At 52.8% G+C, this 25,664-nt stretch overlaps 12 protein-coding genes across 12 annotated transcripts; 7 read left to right on the top strand and 5 right to left on the bottom strand.

Annotated features, from left to right (window-relative positions):
- Positions 1-1,648: 1,648 nt before the first annotated feature.
- Positions 1,649-1,980, top strand: N0V89_006433 (uncharacterized protein; the record flags this gene model as incomplete). Its single annotated transcript, XM_056215203.1, is given in 2 exon segments — positions 1,649-1,653; positions 1,671-1,980. 2 exon segments carry the CDS (start codon positions 1,649-1,651, stop codon positions 1,978-1,980), a joined length of 315 nt encoding a protein of 104 aa, XP_056072470.1.
- A 317-nt stretch (positions 1,981-2,297) lies between these two features.
- Positions 2,298-3,230, top strand: N0V89_006434 (uncharacterized protein; the record flags this gene model as incomplete). The annotated part of the gene is made up of 2 exons (XM_056215204.1): positions 2,298-2,306; positions 2,358-3,230. 2 exons carry the CDS (start codon positions 2,298-2,300, stop codon positions 3,228-3,230), a joined length of 882 nt encoding a protein of 293 aa, XP_056072471.1.
- A 645-nt stretch (positions 3,231-3,875) lies between these two features.
- On the bottom strand, positions 3,876-4,424 carry N0V89_006435 (uncharacterized protein; the record flags this gene model as incomplete). Its single annotated transcript, XM_056215205.1, is given in 2 exon segments — positions 3,876-4,402; positions 4,421-4,424. The coding sequence occupies 2 exon segments, from the start codon at positions 4,422-4,424 to the stop codon at positions 3,876-3,878; spliced, it is 531 nt and encodes a 176-aa protein (XP_056072472.1).
- A 361-nt stretch (positions 4,425-4,785) lies between these two features.
- Positions 4,786-5,016, bottom strand: N0V89_006436 (uncharacterized protein; the record flags this gene model as incomplete). Its single annotated transcript, XM_056215206.1, is given in 2 exon segments — positions 4,786-4,996; positions 5,012-5,016. 2 exon segments carry the CDS (start codon positions 5,014-5,016, stop codon positions 4,786-4,788), a joined length of 216 nt encoding a protein of 71 aa, XP_056072473.1.
- Positions 5,017-5,082: 66 nt separating this feature from the next.
- N0V89_006437 (uncharacterized protein) lies at positions 5,083-6,204 on the bottom strand (the record flags this gene model as incomplete). The annotated part of the gene is made up of 2 exons (XM_056215207.1): positions 5,083-6,004; positions 6,200-6,204. 2 exons carry the CDS (start codon positions 6,202-6,204, stop codon positions 5,083-5,085), a joined length of 927 nt encoding a protein of 308 aa, XP_056072474.1.
- A 796-nt stretch (positions 6,205-7,000) lies between these two features.
- N0V89_006438 (uncharacterized protein) lies at positions 7,001-10,555 on the top strand (the record flags this gene model as incomplete). Its single annotated transcript, XM_056215208.1, is given in 2 exon segments — positions 7,001-7,004; positions 7,017-10,555. 2 exon segments carry the CDS (start codon positions 7,001-7,003, stop codon positions 10,553-10,555), a joined length of 3,543 nt encoding a protein of 1,180 aa, XP_056072475.1.
- Positions 10,556-11,424: 869 nt separating this feature from the next.
- Positions 11,425-11,791, bottom strand: N0V89_006439 (uncharacterized protein; the record flags this gene model as incomplete). The annotated part of the gene is given in 2 exon segments (XM_056215209.1): positions 11,425-11,767; positions 11,784-11,791. The coding sequence occupies 2 exon segments, from the start codon at positions 11,789-11,791 to the stop codon at positions 11,425-11,427; spliced, it is 351 nt and encodes a 116-aa protein (XP_056072476.1).
- Positions 11,792-12,145: 354 nt separating this feature from the next.
- On the top strand, positions 12,146-13,348 carry N0V89_006440 (uncharacterized protein; the record flags this gene model as incomplete). Its single annotated transcript, XM_056215210.1, has 1 exon — positions 12,146-13,348. One exon carries the CDS (start codon positions 12,146-12,148, stop codon positions 13,346-13,348), a length of 1,203 nt encoding a protein of 400 aa, XP_056072477.1.
- Positions 13,349-15,083: 1,735 nt separating this feature from the next.
- N0V89_006441 (uncharacterized protein) lies at positions 15,084-16,569 on the top strand (the record flags this gene model as incomplete). Its single annotated transcript, XM_056215211.1, has 2 exons — positions 15,084-15,182; positions 15,256-16,569. The coding sequence occupies 2 exons, from the start codon at positions 15,084-15,086 to the stop codon at positions 16,567-16,569; spliced, it is 1,413 nt and encodes a 470-aa protein (XP_056072478.1).
- Positions 16,570-17,276: 707 nt separating this feature from the next.
- N0V89_006442 (uncharacterized protein) lies at positions 17,277-18,134 on the top strand (the record flags this gene model as incomplete). Its single annotated transcript, XM_056215212.1, has 2 exons — positions 17,277-17,282; positions 17,406-18,134. 2 exons carry the CDS (start codon positions 17,277-17,279, stop codon positions 18,132-18,134), a joined length of 735 nt encoding a protein of 244 aa, XP_056072479.1.
- Positions 18,135-19,587: 1,453 nt separating this feature from the next.
- On the top strand, positions 19,588-20,378 carry N0V89_006443 (uncharacterized protein; the record flags this gene model as incomplete). The annotated part of the gene is made up of 2 exons (XM_056215213.1): positions 19,588-19,594; positions 19,624-20,378. The coding sequence occupies 2 exons, from the start codon at positions 19,588-19,590 to the stop codon at positions 20,376-20,378; spliced, it is 762 nt and encodes a 253-aa protein (XP_056072480.1).
- A 2,311-nt stretch (positions 20,379-22,689) lies between these two features.
- On the bottom strand, positions 22,690-23,285 carry N0V89_006444 (uncharacterized protein; the record flags this gene model as incomplete). The annotated part of the gene is made up of 3 exons (XM_056215214.1): positions 22,690-23,092; positions 23,142-23,148; positions 23,282-23,285. The coding sequence occupies 3 exons, from the start codon at positions 23,283-23,285 to the stop codon at positions 22,690-22,692; spliced, it is 414 nt and encodes a 137-aa protein (XP_056072481.1).
- Between the last annotated feature and the right edge of the window lie 2,379 nt (positions 23,286-25,664).

A 25,664-nucleotide genomic window follows, 5' to 3' on the forward strand; every position in this document is an offset into this window, starting at 1 on the left:
AATTTCTTAGCAAAACGCCGGAGCTTGTTGTGCAGCGACGCGTGGCTTTAGACCAGTACGCGAACCTAGCCCAGATCTCGCAGATTATAGTTCACCTCAGCGTTGCCATCGGCGCCTTGGTAGCTTCGGACCAAATCAAGAGACTCCAGAAAAACTATCCTCAGAACAGCGCCTCAACCGCACTGGCTCGTGCTGCAAGAGACTTACAGATTGCGTTGGGGACAGAGATTACGAAGGGATACGGCACATATGGACAGTGGATCTTTGGGTTAGCCTATACTGCATGGCTAGGATACCTGTGCGTCGCTGAGACTGCACCAGGTGAGCGAATATATCCCTCTCACACAGACGAACGGATGCTTACGAACATAGACTACTTACAGCTCACTAAGCGATTTGGTCTTATCGCAGCCTCGCAACTACCGATCCACTACCTCCTGTCCGCGACACGCCAGCTCAAGCATTCCTACAGACTAAATATGTCATTGCATAAAGTCACTGGAAACATCATCATTGCACTTTTTGCCCTGCACATATCGTTATACAGTTATCTTTTCGTGCACTTCGGCATATTTTTGGACAGCATCAAAAAATCTTTCATCATAGTGGCATTGATCAGCGCGGGTAGCTTTTTCATCATCGTAATCACTTCCGCGCAATTCTTCCGCCGCAGGAATTATCGATGGTTTTACAAGATACACGTTGCTGGGTCGGCTGTTGTGCTGCCGCTTCTCTTTTTTCATGTTGTGCATATTAGGATATATGTGCTCGAGAGTGCGGTGGTTCTTCTGGCGAATGCTGGATATCGCATGTTTAACTCGAGAGCAAAGGCTAGTTGAGTAGCTGAAGTGGCGACGATACAACAGCTTCTCCCGAGAAGCTTCTATTCTCATGCGAGGGACCTTCAACATCAGGTCTTCGGGGTCATGGGTGTGCCAGGAGGTGCTGAACGTGGATCATGGCTTGTCGGTCGAAGACAACTTTATGTATACGGGAAAGGCTGTGGTAACCCGAGGGTCAATTGGCATATTATCCTTAAGCTGGCACAATAAGACACAGAACGGACACATTGCAGGGCGTCCGACATGGGTTCCGGATTGGAGAGCTTTCGAAATGACTAGTACTTACGTCTTATCTCCGGGTCGAACCTTATCTCCACCTCCACCCGCTTCGCGGTGGAGCTCCATCACATAGTCACCCGCCAAGCACGCTTCAAGATAGCGTCTAGATACCAGATATCGCAGAGGACCTGGCCCAGCCACCACAACAACTTGGAACCAAGGAGCCCATGCCGTGACGCGTGCTGCTAAGCGACGGTGAAGATTGGGGAGGAGATAAAGTCTGGCGTGCCGTCGATTGAAACCTGGAGACAACGCCAATCATCGTCACAACTTGTATAGATAAATCTCCTGGGCTCTTCTCGCCACCGACATTGTGCCTGGTTCAGCCGCTGTATTGGCTTTCCTGGCACCTTTTGTGACTTGTCCATCCTCTCAGATCATCGGCAACTTCAACTTCAACTTCTATCACTGCAGTCGAACTGCAACGGATTCGTCCGCAATGGCAGCGAACGAGCATGTGTCTCCATCTCAACAAGTGGAACCCCACAAAGGGCGGCCAGACGCGGGGCTCCACAAGGAGCCTGATTATGGGGTACCTGAAATTTCTAGGGTGCCTAGCATCGGTGTAGCCTCGTTTCAGGAGAAGGTTGCGCCACAAGACATTGACCCTGCCATGGCTGTGGCTGGCGGCGAAATTGTGCATTTTAGTTCCGAGGAGGCAGCATCGGTCCTTCGGAAGATTGATCTCTACATCCTGCCCTTGATGTGCTGGATCTACGCTATTCAATTTGCCGACAAGATCAGTCTCAACTACGCCTCTTTGATGGGCATCCGAGAGGATACCCACCTCGATCCCAACTCCCAGCAATATAGTTGGGCATCCAGTATTTTCTACGCCGGTTACATCTTCTACGAGTAGGTCACTCAAATACCATCGCGATCACCAAGACAAACACTAATCTTGGGCTTCACAGATTTCCCACTACATATCTGCTCCGTCGCCTGCCCATCGCCAAGTACACTTCGTTCAATGTCATCATCTGGGGAATTGTATTGACGCTCCACGCGGTCGTCTCCAATTATGCTGGCCTCCTAGTGGTCCGATTCTTCCTCGGTATGTTCGAAGCCACGGTGACTCCGGCCTTTGTTCTCATCACCTCAATGTGGTTCAAGCAGGGTGAGCAAGGCCGCCGTGTTGGCTACTGGCTCTCATGTAACGGCATCACGCTCATCATCATGTCTGCTGTCGGCTATGGATTATCCGGGATTACAAACGCTGCTATCGCCCCTTGGAAGATTCTCTTCCTCATGCTGGGCTTGATCACCACCGTCACCGGTGTCTTCTGTTTCTGGTTCATGCCCGATAGCGTGCTGAACGCTCGCTTCTTGAACGAAAAGGAGAAATCAATCGCCGTGGAGCGCATCCGAGGCAATTTTCAGGGCATGGGTAATCGCACCTGGCAATGGTACCAATTCTTCGAAGCTTTCAAGGACCCTCGGACATATCTCTACGTGCTATTCTCGCTCCTCATGAACATCCCCAACGGTGGTATCACGACCTTCGGCTCTCTCACCATCAAGTCTTTTGGCTTCGGTCCCCGCTTGGCCTTACTTCTGGGCGCCCCAGCTGGTGTTTTCGATCTCGGTGGCAAGCTTCTTTTCACATGGCTCTCCGACAAGTACAGGGACAGATCACTTTATGCGGGCATAGCCATCCTCTTCGCTATGGTGGGTGGTGTCTTCATGATTGCACTTCCCCAGGATGCTAAGGCTGGTTTGCTTGTTGGCTATTACATGACTAGCGTTGCTGGCGCCTCCTGGGGACTCGTCATGGTGATGATATCCAACAACACCCTCGGATACACCAAGAAGGCCACCGTGAACGGTCTACAAATCCTCGCCTACGGTGCCGGTAACTGGATTGGTCCTCAAACCTTCCGATCCAGCCAGGCCCCCGAGTACTATACTGGAAAGCTGCTGATGGCCGTCATGTATGGTGCCTCGGCGTGCGTGCTCCTTCTCATTCGCGTAGTGAACTGGAGGGAGAACAAGCGTCGCGACCGCGTTCAGGCTGAGTCCGGTACTGCCGAAGTAACCGAGGAAGTGGAGAGAGCTAAGTTCATGGGTCTCACTGATTTTGAGCAAACTCACTTCCGTTACATACTGTAAGCATATTGGGCGGCTTTGTTACGATAAGGCGGGCAAGTGTGTGGATATCTGTGAGTCCCGATACACTGGGATGTATTGTCTTTGTTTTCGATAGTTAGCTCAAGAATGCGACATAGACTGGGAACTTTATTCCTTCATACTTTGCGGACATTGATGGCTTCTTCATGCGTGTTGATTAATTTGTTCCGCTTCACACCTACGAGCGAAGCAATGCTTGATATGGACTAAATAAGTATGTGAATACAACACGGTGTGAACGTGAGAAGGCCTATGTATAATTGATTGCTTTTTAAGATATCCTCCGCATGGGTTTCACCCATGCAATGCTTTGTTATCTTTATCGAGGCCCTGCCTATCTCTAACTGAATATACATCGCATATTTGGTAACATAAAGGTGCTGTGACGAGATTAGGGGAGATGTACCAATGTTTTGCAAGCCAGGGCCTGTAAAGTCAGGTGATTCAGAGACTAGCCAATGTCCCCTATGCCGTTATTATATTGGGCCTTGCTCATATCAACCTTCAGCACCGTATGATATTCATGCGATTAGACCAATCTATCATAGCACAAAAAAAAAGAATCAGAAGATGAATATATGCTATAGTAGTCGTTACACTGACACCCTCAATCCTCGCAAATACCGATCAGTCGGTTTGTGATTGCACCATGAACTCGGCGAAATCCTCATCGGGTAATTCTGGCTGAAGATCACCACCTTCCAGCATACCGATGTACCAACTAAGGTCCTGCCCACTGAACTCGCGGGCAGCGAAACCGTTGCCAAAGTAACCAAATCGATTGGTAGTCGTGTAGCTGAGATTATAGTCCTCCCAGCGTGGATTTTGCATAGTCTCGAAAAAGTGTATACGCGAGCCAGGCCACATCATGATCTCGCCATCTACTGTACCCTGCTTGAACCAGGAGCGGCACGGGGACGACCACGCCGTACGGGGCAGAAATTGGCGGCGGTGCTGAATGAAATCGTTCACAGCTTCCTGTTTAGGATCAAACGAAGTGACGCCCTCAGAGGACATCTTGTCGAAGATCTTGATGAAGTGCTTGGCCAAAAGCTCGGTGATTGGCAGGAAACTTCCGTGACCATAAGGCCCGTAGGGGTCCGTTGAAAATAAGATAGTTCGGGAAGTGAGGCACGGTGACGGACAAATAGGTGCTAGGTTGGCCGTCCCACTCATCACTTAGACTCTTTTGGTCTCGGCCGATAGTGGGATACGCAGGCTTCCAGCTGACGTCGAAGCCTGTAGCGCAAACGATGACATCGAACTCGTGCTCTACACCGTCTGTAGTAAGGATTCCCTTGTTTGTGATTTCCTGGATGGATGTAGACACGACTGTAACGTTATCTTCACACAGAGCCTCCAAGTAGCCATTACCTGGAGTTGGTCGACGACATCCTACAGCAAAGTTCTTTGGCACCATGACGTCGGCGATTTCCGGCCTGGAGGCCAATTTGCGGCGCATCTCCTTCTCGGCAAACTGTACAGAGCGTTCCCACGGTTAGCCCATCTGCTGGGTCATCACAGACACGACATGGGGTTATCTTACTGCGCGAGCGTCTTGCTGCTCCTTGGAGCCGTTCAAGATGAATCGAAACCGCGAGTTGAGCTCTGACTCGATTTTCTTGCGGTAGGCAAGATACTTTTGAGGGTCCGTAGCCAAGATCTTTTTCTGTTCCTCTGAGTACTCAAAGTTGCTACCATTCTTGCCTGCAAAACGCTGGCCGAAGCCGGCCGTCACCCAGCCAGCGCTGCGGATGAAGCACTCCATTTTGCCGACGACTGTTTGAGGAAAGCATTAGCAAGACCCAATGTTCTTAATTGAGTTTGTGAGAGCCTAAAATGACTTACTCGGTTGGATACTGGGCACAATCTGAACTGCCGACGAGCCAGAACCGATGACTCCAACCTTCTTGCCCTTAAGGTCAATCGAGTAATCCCAGTTTGCGCTATGCAACATTGGTCCCTGGAAAAGCTCGCGGCCTTTGATTGCAGGCCACTTCCATTTGTTGAGAACGCCTGTCGCGTTGATAAAAACGTGGGCCTTGTCCTCGAACACATCATTGGGATCATCTCCTCGCTGGATTTTGACGTGCCACATCTTCTCCTCCTCATTCCAAAAGGCACCTACTACGCGGTGTGATAACTTTATGTAGCGCATGAGGCCATAGTCATCCACAACACCCTTAAAATAAGCCAAGATCTCGGATGCACTTGAGTAGCTACAATTTCTAGTGTCAGTGGTAATTATTGGTCTTGTAACAATTGGGGAGACATACAAGGATGTCCACTCTGCTGAAGGAGCCCAGGACAACTGGTAATTGACAGACGGAATATCACATCCGCAGCCTGGGTACTTGTTCTCATACCAGGTACCCCCAACGGAATCGTTTTTCTCGTAGCAGACAAGATCCAAGTCGAGATCGCTCTCCTGCACCTCGTGGGCAAAGTTGATGGCGCTGGCACCAGCACCGACACAGAGAATTCGCAATTGACGCTTACTTCTGCTCGGTTCCTCAATGATGGTGTAGCCTGTTCTATTCGCGTCTTCCACAAAGTCTGTTGACTTGACATTGATTCGGATGTCTTTCAAGGGCTTCACCTCACCCAGCTTATCGGTGGGGTTATCGGTGGAGAGAGTCGGCACGGTGATACTAATAGAACCCATGACGAAGGCTCTTTTGTGCTGATGTCTGTATCCCGAGTGCCCGGGTATAACAACACCTGCAACGACGAAAACCAGGTTGATGCGAAGATACCTATGGTATATCTTGATTAATCAAAGGTATAAGAAAATTTCGTCGTTACTGAAGACCTTTGTCGCTATCTGGCTTTAAGGTTCGAACGACGGTGGAAAGGGTCGAGTCGATCTCCACGCAAATATGAAGTCCCAAACCGGGAGGAGCACCGCATGCCCATCAATAGTGTGATCACTCTTTGGTTGGTGTACCAACCACATGGGTACTAGTGTGCGGATCAAGTGGGTCGCCAAGCAATGTCCACCTCCACCTCCACCTCCACCGTTCTTCCACTCCACCTCCACCCATCCTCTTATCCACCTCCACCTCCGCCGCTACTGCCACCGCCCCTAGCAGTCGGCGCCTCTACCATTCCAGTCGTTTGCTAATCTATGCGCCACCATGGAGGGGGATCGCTATGGTGCAGACGGGTCGTGACAAGCAGTAGCTGGCGACTTCTGGGTGTCCTTTAACGACTGCACCTCTGAGCTTCTTACGAATTTGGACGACTAACTCGATGAATGCGGCTCATTACATATACCTGAATCTGCTCTTGGGAATACATGTTAGCTAGTCCGACTATTTGTACTTTTATGTGCCACATAACTTTGCACCAGCTGGGTCAACGATCCCTCCCCCAGACAGGAGATTGATACCCATCTGACCTTTTTCGCGTCCTTCGAACCGCGATAATTCCCGCGTATCGTTGGTTAATCACCATGCCTTCAGCGACAGATGCGCCGCTCCGCATCAGCATTGATCGTGGTGGTACCTTCACGGACTGCATCGCCACGAGGCCTGATGAAGAGGACATCGTCATCAAGATTCTCTCTGTGGATAAGAAAAACTACTCAGATGCGCCCACGGAGGCTATTCGGCGAGTGCTGGAAATCTTCCACAAGACGACAATCCCAAGAGGTGCAGAACTAGATCTTAGTGCAGTAGGTATGTGTTCAAATCCCTCTCGGAGAATGCTGGACATGTGACTAACCTTTTCGCCATGCAGAATGGATCCGTATGGGTACGACAGTAGCCACCAATGCCCTATTGGAGAGGAAGGGAGAGCAAACCGCATTGCTAGTCACTAAGGGTTTTAAAGATGTTCTGGTGATTGGCAATCAGTCTCGTCCTTTCATGTTCGATTTGTCCATCCGCCGACCCGAAGTTCTGTACTCGACCGTCTTTGAAGTTGACGAGCGGGTGGTTCCCGAGACGTGCGCTGATTCGGATTTGCGGCGGCTAGAGTTGTCGAGTCCGACGCCATTGGAGACGATTGTGGGCACGTCTGGAGAAAAGGTCCAGCTGCTCAAGGCTCTTGATGTAACAGCGACGCAGCAATTTCTGGAATCTGTATATGCACAAGGCTACCGGTCCATAGCCGTTGTGTTGATGCACTCGTACCTGTTTCCAAATCACGAGCTGCAGATCAAGAAGTTGGCCGAGGAGATTGGGTTCGAAAATATCTCGCTCTCTCACCAAGTATCTCAACGATCCAAGATGGTCCCCCGCGGTAACTCAACGGTGGTCGACGCCTATCTGACCCCAGAGATTGTAAGATATCTGGAGCAGTTCACGGCCAGCTTCCCAGGCCTAGAGAACAGCGGCACTAGAATCGAGTTCATGCAGTCTGACGGTGGCCTCGTGCCATCCTCGGAGCTGTCTGGCCTACGATCCATCCTATCGGGCCCCGCCGGCGGCGTCGTGGGCTACTCTAGAACCTGCTTTGACGCGAAGCTCCAGCAGCCCGTTATAGGCTTCGATATGGGAGGCACGAGCACCGACGTCAGCCGCTACGACGGCCAATTCGACCACATATACGAGACTAGCACGGCCGGCATCCCCATCCACGTGCCGCAACTCAACGTCAACACGATTGCCGCCGGCGGTGGGAGCATCCTGGACTGGCGTAACGGGCTGCTGAGCGTGGGGCCTGAGAGTGCTTCGTCACAACCTGGCCCTGCCTGCTACCGCAAGGGCGGCCCGTTGACGGTCACGGACGCTAACCTAGCCCTGGGTCGTCTGGTTCCTGAACACTTCCCTTCTGTGTTTGGCCCTAATGAGAACGAGCCCTTGGATCGTGATCTGGTCCTTGAAAAATTCCAAGAATTGACCATCCTCATTAACAAAGATTCGGGCGAGTCCCTCAGCTGGGAGGAGGTGGCGCACGGGTTCCTGGAAGTGGCCAACCAAGCCATGTGTGGACCCATCCGCAGCCTCACTGAAGCACGCGGCCACGACGCCGCCAAGCACCGCCTGGCCTCGTTTGGCGGGGCCGGCGGCCAACATGCTTGCGCCATAGCAGAGATCCTGGGCATCCGCGAGGTGTTCATTCACAAGTACTCCTCTATCCTCTCCGCCTACGGCATTGGCCTGGCCGACGTCGTCCGCGATGAGCAGCGCACCTGTGCAAAAGATCTTGACAGCGCCCGCGACGTCATCTACAGCCATCTCGATGGTCTGGCCGAGCTGGCCAGGGAGCACCCGTCCATGGTGCGCTTCCCTGTTGTCGAGGTGCGCCGGTTCTTCAGCATGCGCTACGATGGCAGCGAGACCGTCATGACCATACCAGCTGACGAGGCTGTGGATGCCCGCCAGGCCTTCATCGATGCCCACCACCATCAATTCGGTTTCACCCCCGTTGGCCGCAGCATTTATGTCGATGTCATCCGGGTTCGCGCCATTGGCCGCTACTTGCACGACACTGTCAGCGCCAGCACCACCTTGCCCCACCAAACCCCCGTCGAGAAGGGCTTAATCAAGTCCAACTCTGTGCAAAATGTCTACTTTGGTCGCCTCGGATGGCAACAGACGCCAAGCTACCTCTTTCAGTCCCTGCGCCAGGGCTTCGAGGTCCAGGGCCCGGCCCTCATTGTGGACAAGACGCAAACCATCGTCGTCAACCCCAGCTCAACTGCGATACTGCATGGCGACAACCTGGTCCTCAAAGTGCTCCCGCCGCCGAAGCCACAGCTGAGTGCCGCTGTCGTTGATCCAGTGCAGCTTTCCATTTTCCGCCACCGCTTCTATGGTGTGGCCGAGCAAATGGGTCAAGTGCTGCAGAAGGTCAGTGTGAGTGCCAACATCAAGGAAAGGCTGGATTTCAGCTGTGCCATCTTCAACCCAGACGGATTCCTGGTAGCCACTGCCCCCCATGTGCCCGCTATGATCGGCAGTATGGCCTACGCCGTGCAGAGCCAGATTGAGCTGTGGCAGGGTAAGCTCAAGGACGGCGATGTACTGCTTTCCAACTCACCGCAGTACGGGGGCGTCCACCTCCCGGACTTTACCGTCATAACCCCGGTGTTTGACGCTGATGGCAAGGACATCGTCTTCTGGACTGCCTCGCGTGGTCACCATGCTGACGTTGGTGGCATCCTACCCGGCTCCATGCCTCCCACGTCCAAGTACTTGTGGGAGGAAGGCGCTGTGTTCAATAGCTTCCTGTTGGTGCGCGACGGGAAGTTCGAAGATGTTGAGCTCGAACGCATCTTGTGCGTCGAGCCCGCCAAATACCCGGGCTCCAGTGGCTCACGGCGTTTCCAGGACAATGTTACCGATGTCAAGGCGCAGGTGGCGGCAAACCAGTGCGGTATTCGCTTGGTACGCATGCTCGTGCAAGAGTACACTATGAGCGTGGTGCAGAATTACATGCGGGCCATTCAGGACTCTGCGGAGCTGGCGGTCCGCAATCTCTTCAAGAGCTTGTCGGCCAAGTTCCAGGACCAACCGATCGAGGCGGTCGATTATATGGACGACGGTACACCGATTTGTCTCAAGATCACCATTGACGATGACGGCTCGGCCACTTTAGACTTCACCGGCACTGGTCCACAGGTCTACGGCAACTGGAATGCGCCCATGGCCATCACACACTCGTCGACACTGTATGCGCTGCGGTGCATGGTCGAAACTGACATCCCACTCAACCATGGCTGCATTAAGCCCATCAAGCTTCTGATTCCCGATAACTCGTTGCTAAAGCCCAGTTTCGAAGCAGCCGTGTGCGCCGGCAATGTGCTGACCAGCCAGCGTATCGTGGACGTCATCTTCAAGGCCCTTCGGGTCTGCGCTGCCAGTCAGGGTTGCATGAACAACTTCACCTTTGGCATCGATGGCGAAGGGGGCTTCGGCTACTACGAGACCATTGCTGGCGGCAGCGGTGCCGGTCCCTCGTGGCACGGTACGAGCGGCGTGCACACCCACATGACCAACACACGTATAACAGATCCTGAGTCGCTTGAGCGTAGATATCCCGTCGTGCTCCGCGAGTTTGGGCTGCGAGCTGATAGCGGTGGTGCTGGCCAGTTCCGCGGCGGCGACGGCGTCATCCGCGATGTCGAATTTCGCATGGCCATGTCGGCGTCGATGCTTTCGGAGCGCCGCAGCATAGGTCCGTATGGCATGAATAACGGACAGGAAGGCCGGCGCGGCGTCAATACCTGGGTCAAGGCAAGCGGCGCGCGCATCTCCATTGGTGGTAAGAACTCGGTTCAGGTGCAGCCGGGCGATCGCTTGGTTATCGAATCACCAGGCGGCGGCGGCTATGGCCAAAACCCGACTCTCTCACTCTGATGATCCATGCGGGAGAGTCGGGTTTTGCTGTAGATCCTTTCCTTCGTGTATATTGAGGGTTCTTGTTGTGAAACGTAAGAGGAAGACGAGGGCAGTTCATACGAGGTATCTTAATCCACGCGAAAGAAATGGATAATGTGTTAAAGAAGATATAAAACTTTTGTTCACTTGATCATCTTCTCCAGCTCCACAACCTCTGCAATAGGTCCCCAGATTTCTTCACTCAAGGACTGGACACTGGTGGTACCCAGCGGCCTCCTTGCCTTTCCACTCCCATAGCCAAAAAAGTGAGACACAACCGCCTTGACGCCGGCCACCCCAACCTTCTGCAGCGCCCCGTCGGCATTGCTCAACTTGGACTGCAGCTTGCGCGCCTCATCTAACTTGCCTTCGCTCCAAAGATCTAGAAGCTGGACGTGAGTCATGGGCACGACGTTGGCAAGCGCCGCGATGACACCATTCGACCCTGCGACTAAGCCTGGCAGCATAAAATCCGACTTGCCCGCGAAGGCGGCAAACGAATCCTCTGGCAGACTCGACCATATGCGCTGGAGCTTCCCCAGGTTACCGCACGTGAGCTTACACCCAACAATGATGCCAGGATGTTTTTTACCCAGACGAATGATGGCATCGGAAGAGATGTCAATGCCTGATGCCACTGTGGGAAAGTTATAAATCAGAAACGGCAGTTCCGAAGCCTCCGCGACCTTTTTGCGTATGATTCAGCATCAGAATAGAGAAAAAGATGTTTGTAGTCTCCTTACAGCGCTAAAGAAGCTCTCGACGACGGCAGGCGCCATAGCAGGCGCCCAGTAAGCCGGAGGAAGCACGAGGGCGAAATCCGCGCCCGCTGCCTTGGCCTCGGCGAGTTATATGAGCGTCTCGCGGACGCTCGGAGCGCCGCAGCCCACGATGAGCTTGGTGTCTTCGTAGCCCAGGCTGTCCAGCGTCAAGCGGGTCCTGGTAATCACCTCTTGCCGCTCCTCGTGGTCAAGATGCGGTGCCTCGCCGTTGCTGCCCTGCAGCACGAGGCCGGCTACGCCAGCCTCGGCCATGCGCCGGACGTGCGACTCAACGGCAGGAAAGTCGATGGACTCATCTTCGTGGAAAAAGGTGACGAGGGGCGTGTACACACCATAAGGGGGCTTGCTAGCGGCGGTTGTCGTCATGCTGATAGCAGGGTACGTAAGCGAATGGAATAGCAATTGAAATCTGGAGATGTACTGACCGACTCATCAATCCAGTATTATTATAGTACTCTTGCCCGAGATCTATGATTCCGATCCATTAGGTTTGCGTATTGCAACTTGCAACAGTGGATGTAGTCAGTTAATTAGACGAGTTTTGCGTGCTGCAGCCGTCAGTGTGCATGTGGAGGTGGAGCACCACCTCAAGGCTCTATGCACTCGTCTCCCTCCACAACCGCGACAGTTACACATCCTGCTCGCGTGCTCTTATGCTCAGAGGTGCAGTCTTTGGTGGAGGTTCATATTTGTAAATGATTGTCTTTGCGCAATTACTCACTCTTACGAGTCCAATACGAAAGCAAAGACCGCTTCATCAGACTAACCCACTATCTTTCTCCCTTCAATGCGGTCATATCTAAAAGACAAGATGGGCTCGATTGAGCTTCCGCCTGCCGGATTCTTCGAGCATGTGGCCTTCGCCCCCCTAGATGCCATTTTCGAGCTTACCAAAGACTACAATGCAGACACCAGCGAGCACAAGGTGAATCTCGGTCAAGGCACGTACAAGGATGGCAACGGCGAACCGTGGGTTCTACCGGCGGTTCAAGGCGCCAAAGAAAAGATCAGGGACGCCAATCATGAATACCTCCCCATCTTGGGCCTTCCCAGCTTCCGGCACCTAGCGACAAAGCTTGTGCTGGGGGATTCAGGGCCAGCAGTGACCGAGCAGCGTGTGGCCTCATGCCAGACACTCTCAGGCACCGGCGCGTTGCATCTGGCAGGTCTGGTGCTGTATGAGGCCCTGGGCCCCTCGTGTACCGTCTACATCACAGAACCGACCTGGTCCAACCATCGGCAGGTCTTCGAGGCCATCGGGTTCTATGTGCAGAGCTACCGATACTACGACGAAGCCACGGGCAAGCTGGACGTTGCCTCGCTCGAACAGACCTTCGAGGCCGCAGCGCCCGGCTCCATATTTGTGATGCATGCCTGCGCCCACAATCCCAGCGGCTGCGATCCAACCCAGGAGCAGTGGCGACGGCTGGCGACCATTGCAAAGTCCCGAAAGCTCTTCCCACTCTTCGATGCGGCATACCTGGGCATCACCTCGGGAGACTACGACGCCGACGCCTTTGCCATCCGACACTTTGTCAACGAAGCCGGCCTCGAGGCGGCCATCTGCACGTCCTTTGCAAAGAACATGGGGCTGTACGGCGAGCGCGTTGGCCTGGTAAATTTCATCACGCAGACGTCCGCCGCTGCCACGGCTGTCGAGTCCAAGTTGGCCCAGTTAACCCGCGTGGAAATATCCAATCCCCCGGCCTTTGGTGCCCGCATCGTGGCAGCTGTGCTGGGCGACGCTGAGCTCTGCGCCGAGTGGTTCAGGAACCTCAGCACCATGAGCGGCCGTATTGCTGAAATGCGGCAGCAGCTGTATGATGCACTTGTGCGGCTAAAAGCACCCGGAGATTGGGAGCGTATTATCCAGCAGAAGGGCATGTTCTGCATCCTAGGGTTGCCCTTGGACCGTGTTTTGCAACTGAAGAGTAAGCGACTTGAGCTCTCTCCTTCTCCCTGGATTTCCATTCTCATCCTCTTCACATGATGTCTTTCTCTTTCTATCTGAATATCCAAACCTACACTAACTTCTGTGATGAAGAAACTCACCATGTATACATGGCCGACAGCTCACGCGTTTCGATTGCCGGCCTGAACTACCACAACCTTGCCTACACAGCAAAGGCTATAGACAGTGTGCAGCGATCCGGATGAGCTGACTAGATCCCTTCTCACTCTCCAGACGTAAGAACAAGCCGACTCTAATACATGCAGAGGATTTGCTGCTACGAATCCTGTCGCGTTTATTCACTATCTCAACAAAACACTAGATAGTCTTATCAGGATAAAATAGAAGACTTCGGCAAGCTAAGCCAAACACAGTATGGATGCAAACTATTTTTTAGCACTGATACCGACTAGGGTGTAGATGGTAAGCGGGAAACTGGGGTAGACAGGGATCCCGATCTAGTTCCTTCGTTTTCCGCTTCCCCACATCCTGTGCTGATAAGGCCAATAAAGCTGCTGCCCTTCTCAACACGTCACCTTACATAAAACTTCGTTTTGCGACACTGGCTCCCCGTCGGCACAAGTCTACTTAGCGACGTTGTTTCATTGCGCCAACTCCGTCAGGTCGGTAGTGATTTTCTGCCAATCCGGAAAAAGATAAGAGAAACGAAAGATGAGCCCCAATGAGCGCCCCTTCAGCTGCAATATTTGCTCCAAGGGATTTACACGAAGTGTATGCAGAGCAAGCCCTTTTATCTTTATGTCTCGGTCCAGCACGCTGCACTTTACCAGTGTATCCTTACCGAACGGGGAAGCTGATCTTTGATGACAGGAAAACTTGAACCGGCACAAGAGAAGCCGTATGTGTACCATGGCGTTCCAGTACACAATGCGTCTAGGCAATGCTGACCCGAAATTTATTCCTCCCACAGGCCACGGCGGTGAGACTCGCAGAATATATCAATGCCAACATTGTCACTGTCGATTTTCTAGAAAGTACATAATCCCTGACCCCCAAAACTGCACAGCCGTTTACGGCTCCCCTGCCCAAACCCCTGACTGCATTGCTCAAGAACTTTCTCTCGCTGACCTGTATCTTGACCAAAGAGATGTCTGCAAGCGCCACATCGAGCGTTGCTCCAACCCACCTCGGAATCAGGAACCAATAGAAGATGAAATGATACCGCAGGTGACCCCAGACGAGATGTCTCCGCCACTTGACAGCCCAGAAGCACCACCAGTAGCGACAACTTCCGCAGCCGGCTCCACACCGTCATACTACGACGACGCACGAAGCGCCGCGTATGATTTCTTAGACTCTGCCACGCCTCCGTAAGCTGACAACTATAAACCCTTGCATGCGCCTTGTATAGGTTTCTTCTACTGCCTTCGCTGATATTTTGCGACTCCAGGGAGGACACCTTTTCGACAGGTACATATGTAACCGCCTACTTCACTTATTTCCATCCATCTCTGCCCATCATACATCGGCCGACGTTTTGGACTTCGTCCCCACCGAAGCTGTTGTTAGATATTGTTGTCGCCATTGGCCTATTGTACTCGGCAGAGACATCCGGCCTTGGTCATCGCAAAGCTGCATATGTGCAGAAGAGTCAAAATCTCTGGCGCCAAGGCGTCGATGAGCTCAGCCGTCGTGTAGGTTCCCAACCTCGAACTCGCCGAAAACATCGGAGACCTCTTCAAGAATTTTCACCAGGCCGCTTATGATGATTTTCTAGGCGTCCTATGACTGGCGAGAACTGCGCAACACGTGGATGCTGCAATCTTGTCTCCTGCACATCGTCTACGGTGCCTTTACGGAAGATGTCGCGCAAGCAGAACAGATTAGCAAGATGCTGAGAACACTCGTCGATGTAAGTTTAGCATTTCAGCCTATTTGAAAGCCCGTCTGTTCGAAAACATACAACTGACTTAAAATGGGCACAGTCGGTACGGGATCTTGGCTTCCTTAAGCAAGTGGTTGCTACCTTCCCCGGCTCACCTGCGTGGTTGCAGGCTGAGACGCAAGACTTGGTCGCATCGCAGCCTCTAGATGTATCCAATCAGTGGCAAACCTACATCAGCGAGGAATCGTTGAAATTGTCTATCTACACGCTGCTACTCATGGACCATCACGTCTTTTCGTGCTCCAATATCCGTCCCCTTCTCTCGACCATGGAGTGTCTTTGGGAACTTCCACTTGCCGCGTCATTGTGGGAGGCCGACAATGCCGGCGTATGGTACGAGATACGCTGTCAAGAACACGGCGAGTCCGTTCCTGGCACCTCTCAGATTGGCGAAACCCCTTTCAAGGGCTTCTTGTCTACGGCCACACAGTCGCTCCTTTCCGCAATGCCAGATCCTAAGCTGATCAACATGTTGGCGGCTTCACCCTTCGCTATGATGTGTATCCTCACCAATCTCGATGCCTTAGTCAAGGACTTTACGCGGTGTTATTATCAGCTTCCGCCCAACCCCGCCGACCCGTCGGCCTTCCACATTCTGACGCAGAGCCAGACACGGCAAGTCTGTTCTGCCCTCAGCGTACTATCCGAAGTCGTAAATGAGCGGCTAGGCGCCGCGATGCTGGAGCCGGAGCAATCGGTCTGGCATGCAAGCCAAGTCCTAATCTGGTCGATCAAGCTGAGCCTCTGCCGGCCGGACGACCTCCTGGTCGGCGGTATCGTGGAAAACCGCGTGTTTGCCAGCCTGGTCACCGCGACGCATTTAACCATGGGCAGCTACATCACATTCAAGCGAACCACGCACGCGACCCAGCAGCATAAGAACAGCCACGACGGCATGCTCGCCGTCATCGACGACCTCAACAGTGCACTCTTCACTATCTCTACGCTCACCCCTGGGTTAGCGATGCGCGAGTTGCCCTGGATCACAGCAGCCAGTTACCGGCTGCTCCTCACCATTTGGCGGACGCTGCGCGTGGCAAAGGCCGACATTCTCGAGAAATTGGCCAAGTCCGACGCCATGCTGAGCAACCGCTCCTCCGGTTCCAGCTTCCTTATCTTCCACTCCATCTTGGAGACGGTGGCCCACTGCGACCGACCACAATACCAACACCATGACCCTGGGACAGCTGCCCGCCATCGGCCATGGTCATTTGATGCAGACAACATCACCGCCGAGGGTGATGCCGAGCTGGTTGAGCTGATTCAACGGATCTGCAGGGCCCGAGCAGTTTGGATGATTGGACCGTCACTGGCGAACGCCATGCAGGATGCCACGGCCAGTGTAGCGGGCTAGCTTTAAACAGTCATCAGTGATGATGTCCACGTGACCCTTTCTGACCAGAAGATCGTGGAGTCCTATGCAATCCGTGGAGTCATTTCCATTATTCCTACTAGTGGATAGGACTAAAGAAGGCGCGGGGCGCGTGTGGAGTGTGGACGCGTGGACAAAGTGGAGCTCCACCTCCGCTGCTCGTCTGAAGCCGCATTCGGCGTATCTGGTCGTAGCGCGGTACGCCTTCCCTCTTTCTGCGGTCCACCAAATAGAGTGCCGCAATCTATGGGTCAGACACGAATAATTGATAGTAGGGTTTGATGATAAAAATTATTCGGATGAGAAAAGTTACATACTTCGAACAGTAGTTTTGGCCCATAAATATCCACACACGCACACGAACATATATGCCATCGGATCTTGTGAGAGGACAGATACAAGACCAATAAATACATCCTCCATCAAAATCTATAGCATCGTTATCAAGACCATGTCTTCGCCCAGAATTGGATGGGTATGTATCTTTCCCCTCACCAAAACGACCTCCGTTGAACCCAAACCTCGCGTCCAACTTAGAGGCTGACCCGATCGCATAGTATGGTCTAGGGTCGATGGGTATCGGCATGGCCCTAAGGTTGCAGAATCACCTCAAGAGTACCGGTGCTCCACCATTGGTGTATAGCAACCGAACCTTGAAGAGGGGCGAAACACTGAAAGCCCAAGGCGCCATGCCTGTCGAGGATTTCAAAGCTGTGGTAGAGTCGACTGATGTAATTTTCACAATGGTAAGTCGGGAAAGCGAGAAACCCCATCTGGCTTGCAGAAAACACTCACATGGGCGTGCTGCTGCACTGTAGATTTCCGATGATGCTGTTCTAAACGATTTGGTGGAGCAAGCACTTTCGCTCAAGAGCATCCATGGTAAGTTGTTCATCGACACATCAACAGTGCACCCCTCGACGAGCTCCGCCGTAGCCGAAGCTTTAAAAGCCAAAGGTGCGCATTTCATTGCTTCGCCAGTCTTTGGTGCCAGCCCCGTGGCCGCTGCCGGCAAGCTCATCTTCGCCATGGCGGGTTCCCAGGACCAGATCTCACGGGTATCCCCCTACATCCAGGACGTAATGGGCCGCCAGATCATCAACATGGGTGCCGACGTCCACAGCTCGAGCCTGCTCAAAATCTCCGGCAACATCTTCGTCATCGGCTTCCAAGAGTTGATCGCTGAAGCGCAGGTGTTTGCCGAGAAGACGGGTTTGGGCACAGCGCGCATGGAAGAGTTCATTGGCGGCATGTTCGGCCCTGTTCTCGAGAGCTACTCCAAGCGCATGACGTCCGGGGCATATGCGCCACCGCTGGATACGCCGCCAGGCTTCGCGGTCAGCCTGGCTTCCAAAGATGTCCGACATGCCTTGGCCATTGCTGAGGAGAAGGGCTGCCAGCTGCCTACGCTGGAGACTGCGCAGAACCGCATGACGAAAGCTCGGGAGTATGCTGGAGAATCGCTGGACAGCTCGTCTGTGTACGGTATTGCGAGACTAGAAGCAGGGCTGCCGTTCTGGAGCGAGAACAGCAGACAGGGTAATTAGCCACAGGATGCTTGAAGAGAAAATTACAAAATGGAAAAGCAAAGAATAGAAAAGGAAAGAAGAACTACGTCAATACCTTTCATCAAGTCTCATTGTCGGGCGTCAACATTTGATTCGAAGATTTACGCGACTACGTGTTCCAGAACGAGATTTTCACCCAACTGAACATTGCCTCCCTTCTTAGCTGTTTCTGTAGCAGCTATTCTCATAACGTCTTCCTTGGTTTCCTCCCTTTCTTTCGCAACTTCTTATAAGTCCGCGGACTTCGCGGCGTTTAATTAGGACTAGCTCGGCGTTAAGACTAAACAGCGCATGGAATTAGGTCTAGCTCCATCACAGCCACTGGATGGACCAATAAACGGGCGCCAGGAGCTACAATCAAATGATATTTGGGGCATCACGGCATGTACCTCTCTGAACGCTACCTCCCGAACATTACTTTCGTACGATAGCCTCTTTATATAATCTAAGCGCACACCAATTGCTTCGAGGCCGCGTTTTCAAGGTCCACCGAGTCTTATATCAAACCGAAGCAATTGAGCCATACGACAAACACACATGTCTCGATCAACACCTCCCCCTTCCTTTCCAGAGGACAGCAAGCTCGAAGCGATGGAAGAGAAACCACATCAGGTCGAGCCTGAGGAAAAGCAGACTGTCGATTCCAACGAACCATCTACTGTGGCATCCTCAACTGCCAATAGCGTAGAGAAACCGGAAACCCTTGAAGACGATGGTCCTACTACCAAGGAAAAAGGCGTGGATGAGCCGCAAAAACCTATTGAATATCCGAAGGGTGTCGAAATGTTCTTCATCATGCTTGCGCTTGTGCTCAGTATCACCCTCTGTTCTCTGGATCAGGTGAGTCCTACCGCTCCAAGTTTCTCGCAGACTCACCTTTTGCCCATGCATCACACGCTGGTACGCTAATCATCTCGCTTCAGACCATTGTTGCAACCGCTATCCCAAGAATTACCGACCAATTCGGCAGACTTCAGGATATCTCGTGGTACGGCTCGGCCTATTTCCTGACGCTCGGAGCGTTCCAGTCACAGTGGGGTAAAGTATACAAATACTTTCCCCTCAAAACTGCTTTCCTGGTGGCAATCCTCATCTTCGAACTTGGAAGTTTGATCAGCGCTGTTGCTCAAAATTCAACAACTATGATTGTGGGACGTGCTATCGCCGGTCTCGGTGCCTCGGGCGTCGCGCCTGGAGTTTACACAATTTCGGCCTTTTCGGCTGAGCCCGCGAAAAGAGCAACCTACACAGGGTTCATCGGTCTGTCATATGGCGTCGCCGCTGTCGCTGGACCACTCATTGGTGGAGCGCTTACAGATGCGGCGACTTGGAGGTGGTGAGTTAAGAATGTTGTACTGCTTGGTCTTTGTTGCAAAACAAGGGACTACATCCAGTCATAGACTTCTGTTATTTATCCCCCGACCTGACTGATATGACGAGTCTAGGTGCTTCTATATCAATCTTCCAGTCGGAGGTGTGGCCGCTTTGGTCATCCTGCTCACCTTCAAGACCCCTGCAACCGCTAAGCAGGTCGATGCTACGCTCAAGGAGAAGCTTCTACACATGGACTTTCCAGGGACGGCGCTTATAATGGGTGCATCCCTCGCCTTGCTTCTAGCTCTTCAGTACGGTGGTGTAACCTATTCGTGGAGTTCCAGCGTTGTCATCGGCTTACTCGTCGGCTTCGGGTTGATGGTTCTTGCACTCATAATGCTAGAAATATGGCAGGACGAACGCGCCATGCTGTCACCACGCCTCATGCGGCAAAGAACCGTCTGGGTCAACTCTGTATGGGGCTTCTTCTTCGCTGGCTCGTATTTCATCACTCTCTACTACCTGCCCATCTATTTCCAAAGCATCGATAACCGCAGTCCGATTGGCTCAGGTGTGCGCAACATTCCTCTTATTGCCTTGTTTAGCGTTGCCACATTTGCCTCCGGCAGAGCCATCACGAAGACGGGTATTGCAGCTCCGTATTTGTTAGCAAGCTCTGTGGTCGGAACCATCTCCGCTGGTCTCCTGTATACCCTCGACATTGGGACCTCGACGGGCAAATGGGTTGGATTTCAGATCCTGGCCGGCCTTGGATACGGCATGGGCCTCCAAATCCCGCTCATTATTGCGCAGGCTTTTGCTGCGCCAAGCGACATAGCTCCTGTGACCGCAATCATTATATGTAAGTTTTCCTTCGCCCTGTCCCAAGGTGCTGTCAATTTTCTTTGAACCCTTGAACCCTAAGCTGATTGTGTCCCTCGTGCACAGTCGCTCGATCTATCGGCGCCACATTTATGATCGCAGCCGCGCAATCCGGCTTCGTCAACCAGCTCGTGCACAAGCTTGCTAGCACCGCACCGAGCGTCGATCCCGCCCTAGTCACGGCTACCGGTGCCACAGCCCTGCGCGAGGTATTTTCCGGAGCCGAGCTGGACGGTGTTCTCCATGCGTACGCATGGGGCATCAAGGTTGCTTTTGCAATTACTATTGCGGCCTGCGGCATCACTGCCGCTACCAGCTTGTGTACCAAGTGGACCAACCTTAATACGAAGAAACCGAGTGCTTGAAACAGCCGTCCAGACGCTTTTACGAACGGAGTTATTACCGTTTTATTTGTTATGGAAATTATAGTATCCGTCCTGTATTGTACTTGGGCTCGTTGGCCCACCCACCTTTTTTCTGGCAACGATAGACTTATTTTCTTGTGTGATTCGGAAGGAAGTTAACCTGTAAAAGTGGTAATTAGCAACTGCATATCACAAATTAGTTCGTAGAGCTTTAGTGTAATACTGGATAGAATAAGGCTTACATATAAGGTCGTGTATAGTCCTCAGTGAAACCGGCTTCGCTATCTTCGGGATTTTAACCACAGTGCCAGTCAGCGAGCTGCTTCTCCATTCTCGAGGGTAAATATCAATCCTTTTTACGGCATACATGGCTGGGACCATCTTCCAGAAAGACTGTTGTGTCATCTGCGCTTTCCTTTGATTGGCTCGCCACGCGCTAAGTCTTAGCGGTATCTTTGAAAATCTTCCCCTCAGCACAACGCCCACCGCAACATCCCCACCACGAATACACCTAACGTGATCAGCCACCATGCCGATTTCTAAGAAAGCTAGAGTATGTGTCGCCTTCTTCGTGCCTCTGCGCAGGCTAAGGATGTGCAACTGGCTTACCCACGAACGCGCAGGTCCAGCGCGAGCACAAAGCAGCTGAAAAGGCTGGCACCCGCGCCCCGGTTAAGGCAAACGGTCTTCCTGTGAAGGCTCCCAAGCCAACTTCTATTGTATGATTGCGTCTCCTCCCAAACGTCCTTGTGCCTCGTGATTTCGAGTCACCAAACAAAGGGCGGCATGACACTGCTGACATCTCTGGTTGGGGCGGTGTAGTGCCAAAACTGCCGTAAAGAAATGGTCTCCACCAACAAGGCGCAGTTGGAGGATCATGCGAAGACTCACGATCAGAAATTGTGGGCGAAAGAGAAATGTTTCCCTAATGACTTCGCTTGATGTCAATGTAGCAGATGAGGAAAGCAATACTCTATATGTAACACACTGCTCTCACGACAACTGTGAGAAGGCTGCGGGATGGGAAGATATGTATCGTCCTCAGACGACCGTATCAGGCAGGGATGTCAGCCAGGACATCGAACCCAATCACATGGCTCAGCATAGGGCTATTGACTCCATGGCACGATGGAGCGCCGGTTAATGCATTTTCGTTAGTTTCAGCCTAGTCCTTCTCCCAGTGCAAGACACCTTAGATTCGTGATTCAATAAACGCTTACAGATGCTTCATTGGTCTAAAGCCACATATCAACAAGCCTCGATCGAATCCAAGGGCCCGCCTGTTATGCTCTTCGAAGTGTTCGCGTAACACTAACCCTAATATTGCTCCTGGATAGGTAGGGTTGCACAGAACTTCCAGAACCAAGTACTTTATTAGGACTCCGTCTTGTTATTGCTTCTAGATATATCGCCGTTAAATCTGGCCAGCGTGCATCCCTGACGCGCTCTCGTATCGAATGCGTACACAACCTTCTGAAGCTTGCCCTTTGCACAACTCAAGGGCCGGATCAGGACAAAAACAACACTGTTGCCCGCTTTGCCCACCTGGTGGAAGACTCTGCGTTGCTGGGTAAGATTCATACCACCATGAACATCCCCACATGAGAGCAGACATCCGATATGGAAGAGATGGTATGGACTGTCAAAACGTTACTCCTCCATATGATTTTATGTTAGTTAAATGGATACGTACCTGTTCCAGATACTGATGCACTTACACTTCCACCACGCTGTTGTTGCCACGACGCCAAAGCCCAGCTTGATTGATGAGATTACCCTCACCACTCCCACGCTTTGTGCTGTGATGTTCAAGCTTAGATGCAGCACTCGCACCAAATGATTTGACCTTTATGCATAACACTATCGCCACCCCGAACTTCCTCACATTTAGGAATATTCACCCAAGCGAATTAGGTACTACGTAGCCAGTAAGCTATTTACAGTAACACCTCAGTCTGCTATTATGTCACAAGTCACTCCTCAAGCAGCGGCCAGAAACTCTCCGAGTTCGCAGGGATAATCTCATACTGGAATGCGAACTGTCGCAAGTAGTCATATGCAATGCGTGCGTATTCGCACTGCTGCACCAGCTGCGCGAGGATCTTAACGGACGACTTCAGCGCCCGCACAGCGCTGCGGTAGGTCGTAGCGTCTCTAGTTTGAAGGAGAGTGAGATGTACAAGAGAGGCATTAAGTGTGACGTGCACGACCATGAAATTCGGCGTGGAATTGGGGAAGCAATCGTGGTAGGCGCGGAGGAAGGCGGCGACATGGCCGGCGGATCGTTTGCTTTGCTGGTAGGCTAGCTCACCGCTTGCTCCTTCGTCCTTGAGAGAGGAGCGGTGTAGTAGAATGAGTCCGCTGTGGAAGGACATGCTGTTGATTGTTAGTTCAGCCTTACCTGGGTCTTCGGGAATGGACGTACTGGAAAGCTAGGAAAGATGCGTGGAACTGCCTTCCTTTTCGCACGTCTTTGATGCATCTCGGCAGCGACTTAACCCTTTTGCGCGGAGGAGTGCTCTTAGAATACAATCAACTCTTTAGTGCTTTAAGCTACTATGAGACACATTAGGGAGAAGACTATAAGCAAAGATAAGTAGGTTAGTGTGCTAATGGTAGCTTTGCTCGCATGTTAAATTAAGTGTATACCAGGCTCGTATTAGTCGAGGCTTATCCATCGGCGAGTCGTTCGGCTGGTAGGGTCAGCGCCCGCGGTGTTGGCCATTAGAGACAGACCTAGAGCCTTAAGTGAACAAGGCAAAACAATCGTCGCGGAGGAGCACGTCTATTTATTTCGGCTACTAGATACCCTTCGCCACTATTACATAGCTTGTCGAGGAAGGGTTTCAAGAGCAAGAGAATACCTTCTGCATAAGCGACCAGAGTGTCCTTAAGCACTACCAGACAGCTCATCAGTGCCCCGCTGAAAGCTTAGGTGATCCGCTTTGCGACCTGATGCTCTTATTGGTACTGACGCTCGCTTCATCGTCCGAGACACCAATAATTGCACCCAGTTTGATGTGGTAGGGGAACTCGTCATGATGCGTGGATGGCCTGACGGCGAAGCTGTTGTGGTGAGGTTATCACAGAGGAGGCACGGCTGGCGGCTTGGAACAGGCCCATGGCAGCCCACCTAGTGCAGCGGCAAAGTCCATGGCACGACACGGTAGTCTCCACGTTGCAAGGGAACGCAACATAGCTAGGTAGACTTTGGCTACATAAACAGCACAGATCTCCCTCTATCTACGAGAAGGAACGCAGTAGGTCTCTTCATCTGCAGAAGCATCATCCTCCTTCTCTAGTTACTCGTCATCTTTCCGCATGTAGCATACCTAGCCATGTTTTGCTCTCTCCTGTCTTCTTCTTTGCACCTTGCTGCCGCCTTAGCCAGCGCAACGGTTATCGAACCGCCTTCCCTTTCGAGGCGGACCGCCTCCTCCCAAGGCATCGCGTCGGTCGAGCCCACTCCGCTGCTGCACACACCTCGCAGCGACCACCAACACGTCCCGCTACGCGTCCTCCCCCTCGGCGCGTCCATTACGTACGGCCAGGGGTCGAGCGATGGAAATGGGTACCGAGAGCACCTTGAGCGCATGTTGCAGCGTGTAGGAATAACAGTCGACATGGTAGGAACAGTATCATCGGGTAATATGACAGACAAGGTGCGTTCATGTGCACCTACTTACCACCATTGTACTGACAGCCTATAAACTCAACAGCAGAACGAAGGTCATCGAGGCGCCCTAGTACATGAAGTCGCCATGTATGCTGACCAGGGCATCCGCTTCCAACCCAATATTGTGCTGATCAAGTAAGTCGTACCTTACTCAGATGGTCCCATACCTAGCACTAAAGATGAATCAGCGCGGGGACGAACGATGCGCTCAGGGACTCTCCGCAGTACCCCGTCGACTGTAGGCCCACGCCCCATGACTTCTCCTAGCTATTCTCCGCCGGGAAAACTCCACCACCAGATCGTCCGCGAGTACCAGCTGCTACAACCGCTGGAACCGGACCACAGCCGCCGCTCCGGCAGCCCACTCCGCCCCGTCCAGACTCGCCGCAAAGGGTTGGGCCGAGCGCCCTTCACGTCCAGGCTACCACTTGGTGACGTTGCGTCTTCGGGGTCGAGGATCCACCCCGAACCTACTGATGGGGTGATGGCTAGGGCCTCTGCGCCTCGGAAGATGGTAAAGATTCTGCAGTGAGGCCTCGGGCGGGCTGGAGGTGGGTAGCCAGGCGTGGCCACGCCGTGCTCCATCGTGGTTTTCGGCGAGAGAACCGGCATGGTGTGTAGGTCTTGATCCTTCTCCTGTACAGGTGGAGGGCATTGATGCTGTGTGGCGAGACGTCGAGCCTGCATGCGCTTCCCGATGCATCGAAACAGAAACAGCGCGCAGAGGAAGAGCGCTACGAGAGTCGCAACAAACCCAGCTACGGATGCCGCCGAGGGGCCGGTCATCTGCGAAGGAGCGAGGACGTCCGAGCCTACGGCAGACATGATTCGAGGGAGCAGCATTACCAGGCGAGGTGGATGGCTTGTCGTTCTAAAGGTCCCGTCGGCCAGCAGCGCGGATGATGGGAGAAGCTGCGCTACTGTGTGCAATGGGGTTAGGTTCCCTGCATACGAGAAGTATACTCATCTTCTGGGGTGAGAAAAGAGGGATCCTTTTACACCGTGCCGTAAGCGTACCAATTCTTGTCGAAGAAACGTAGATCACTGCAGGCGCTGCCGAGGGAGGTAGCGTAGCAAGGTGGTCTGACGATGCACCCCGTCACAGAACCGTGCCGCAACGCTGGATTGTAGGACACGATTTGCATCATCTAACGAGCTGGGTTGATGGTACCCTAATTCTAGGGCACTTCTTACGTGGCGTGGAAAACGCTAGGAGGAGGCTGGAAGCGCGGCATGGGTGGCACCTCGTCCAGCGAGGAAGGGGGCAAAGCA

This window comes from Didymosphaeria variabile, assembly GCF_027946475.1.
Source record: "Didymosphaeria variabile strain IMI 356815 chromosome Unknown scaffold_4, whole genome shotgun sequence".
Classification (NCBI taxonomy): domain Eukaryota; kingdom Fungi; phylum Ascomycota; class Dothideomycetes; order Pleosporales; family Didymosphaeriaceae; genus Didymosphaeria; species Didymosphaeria variabile.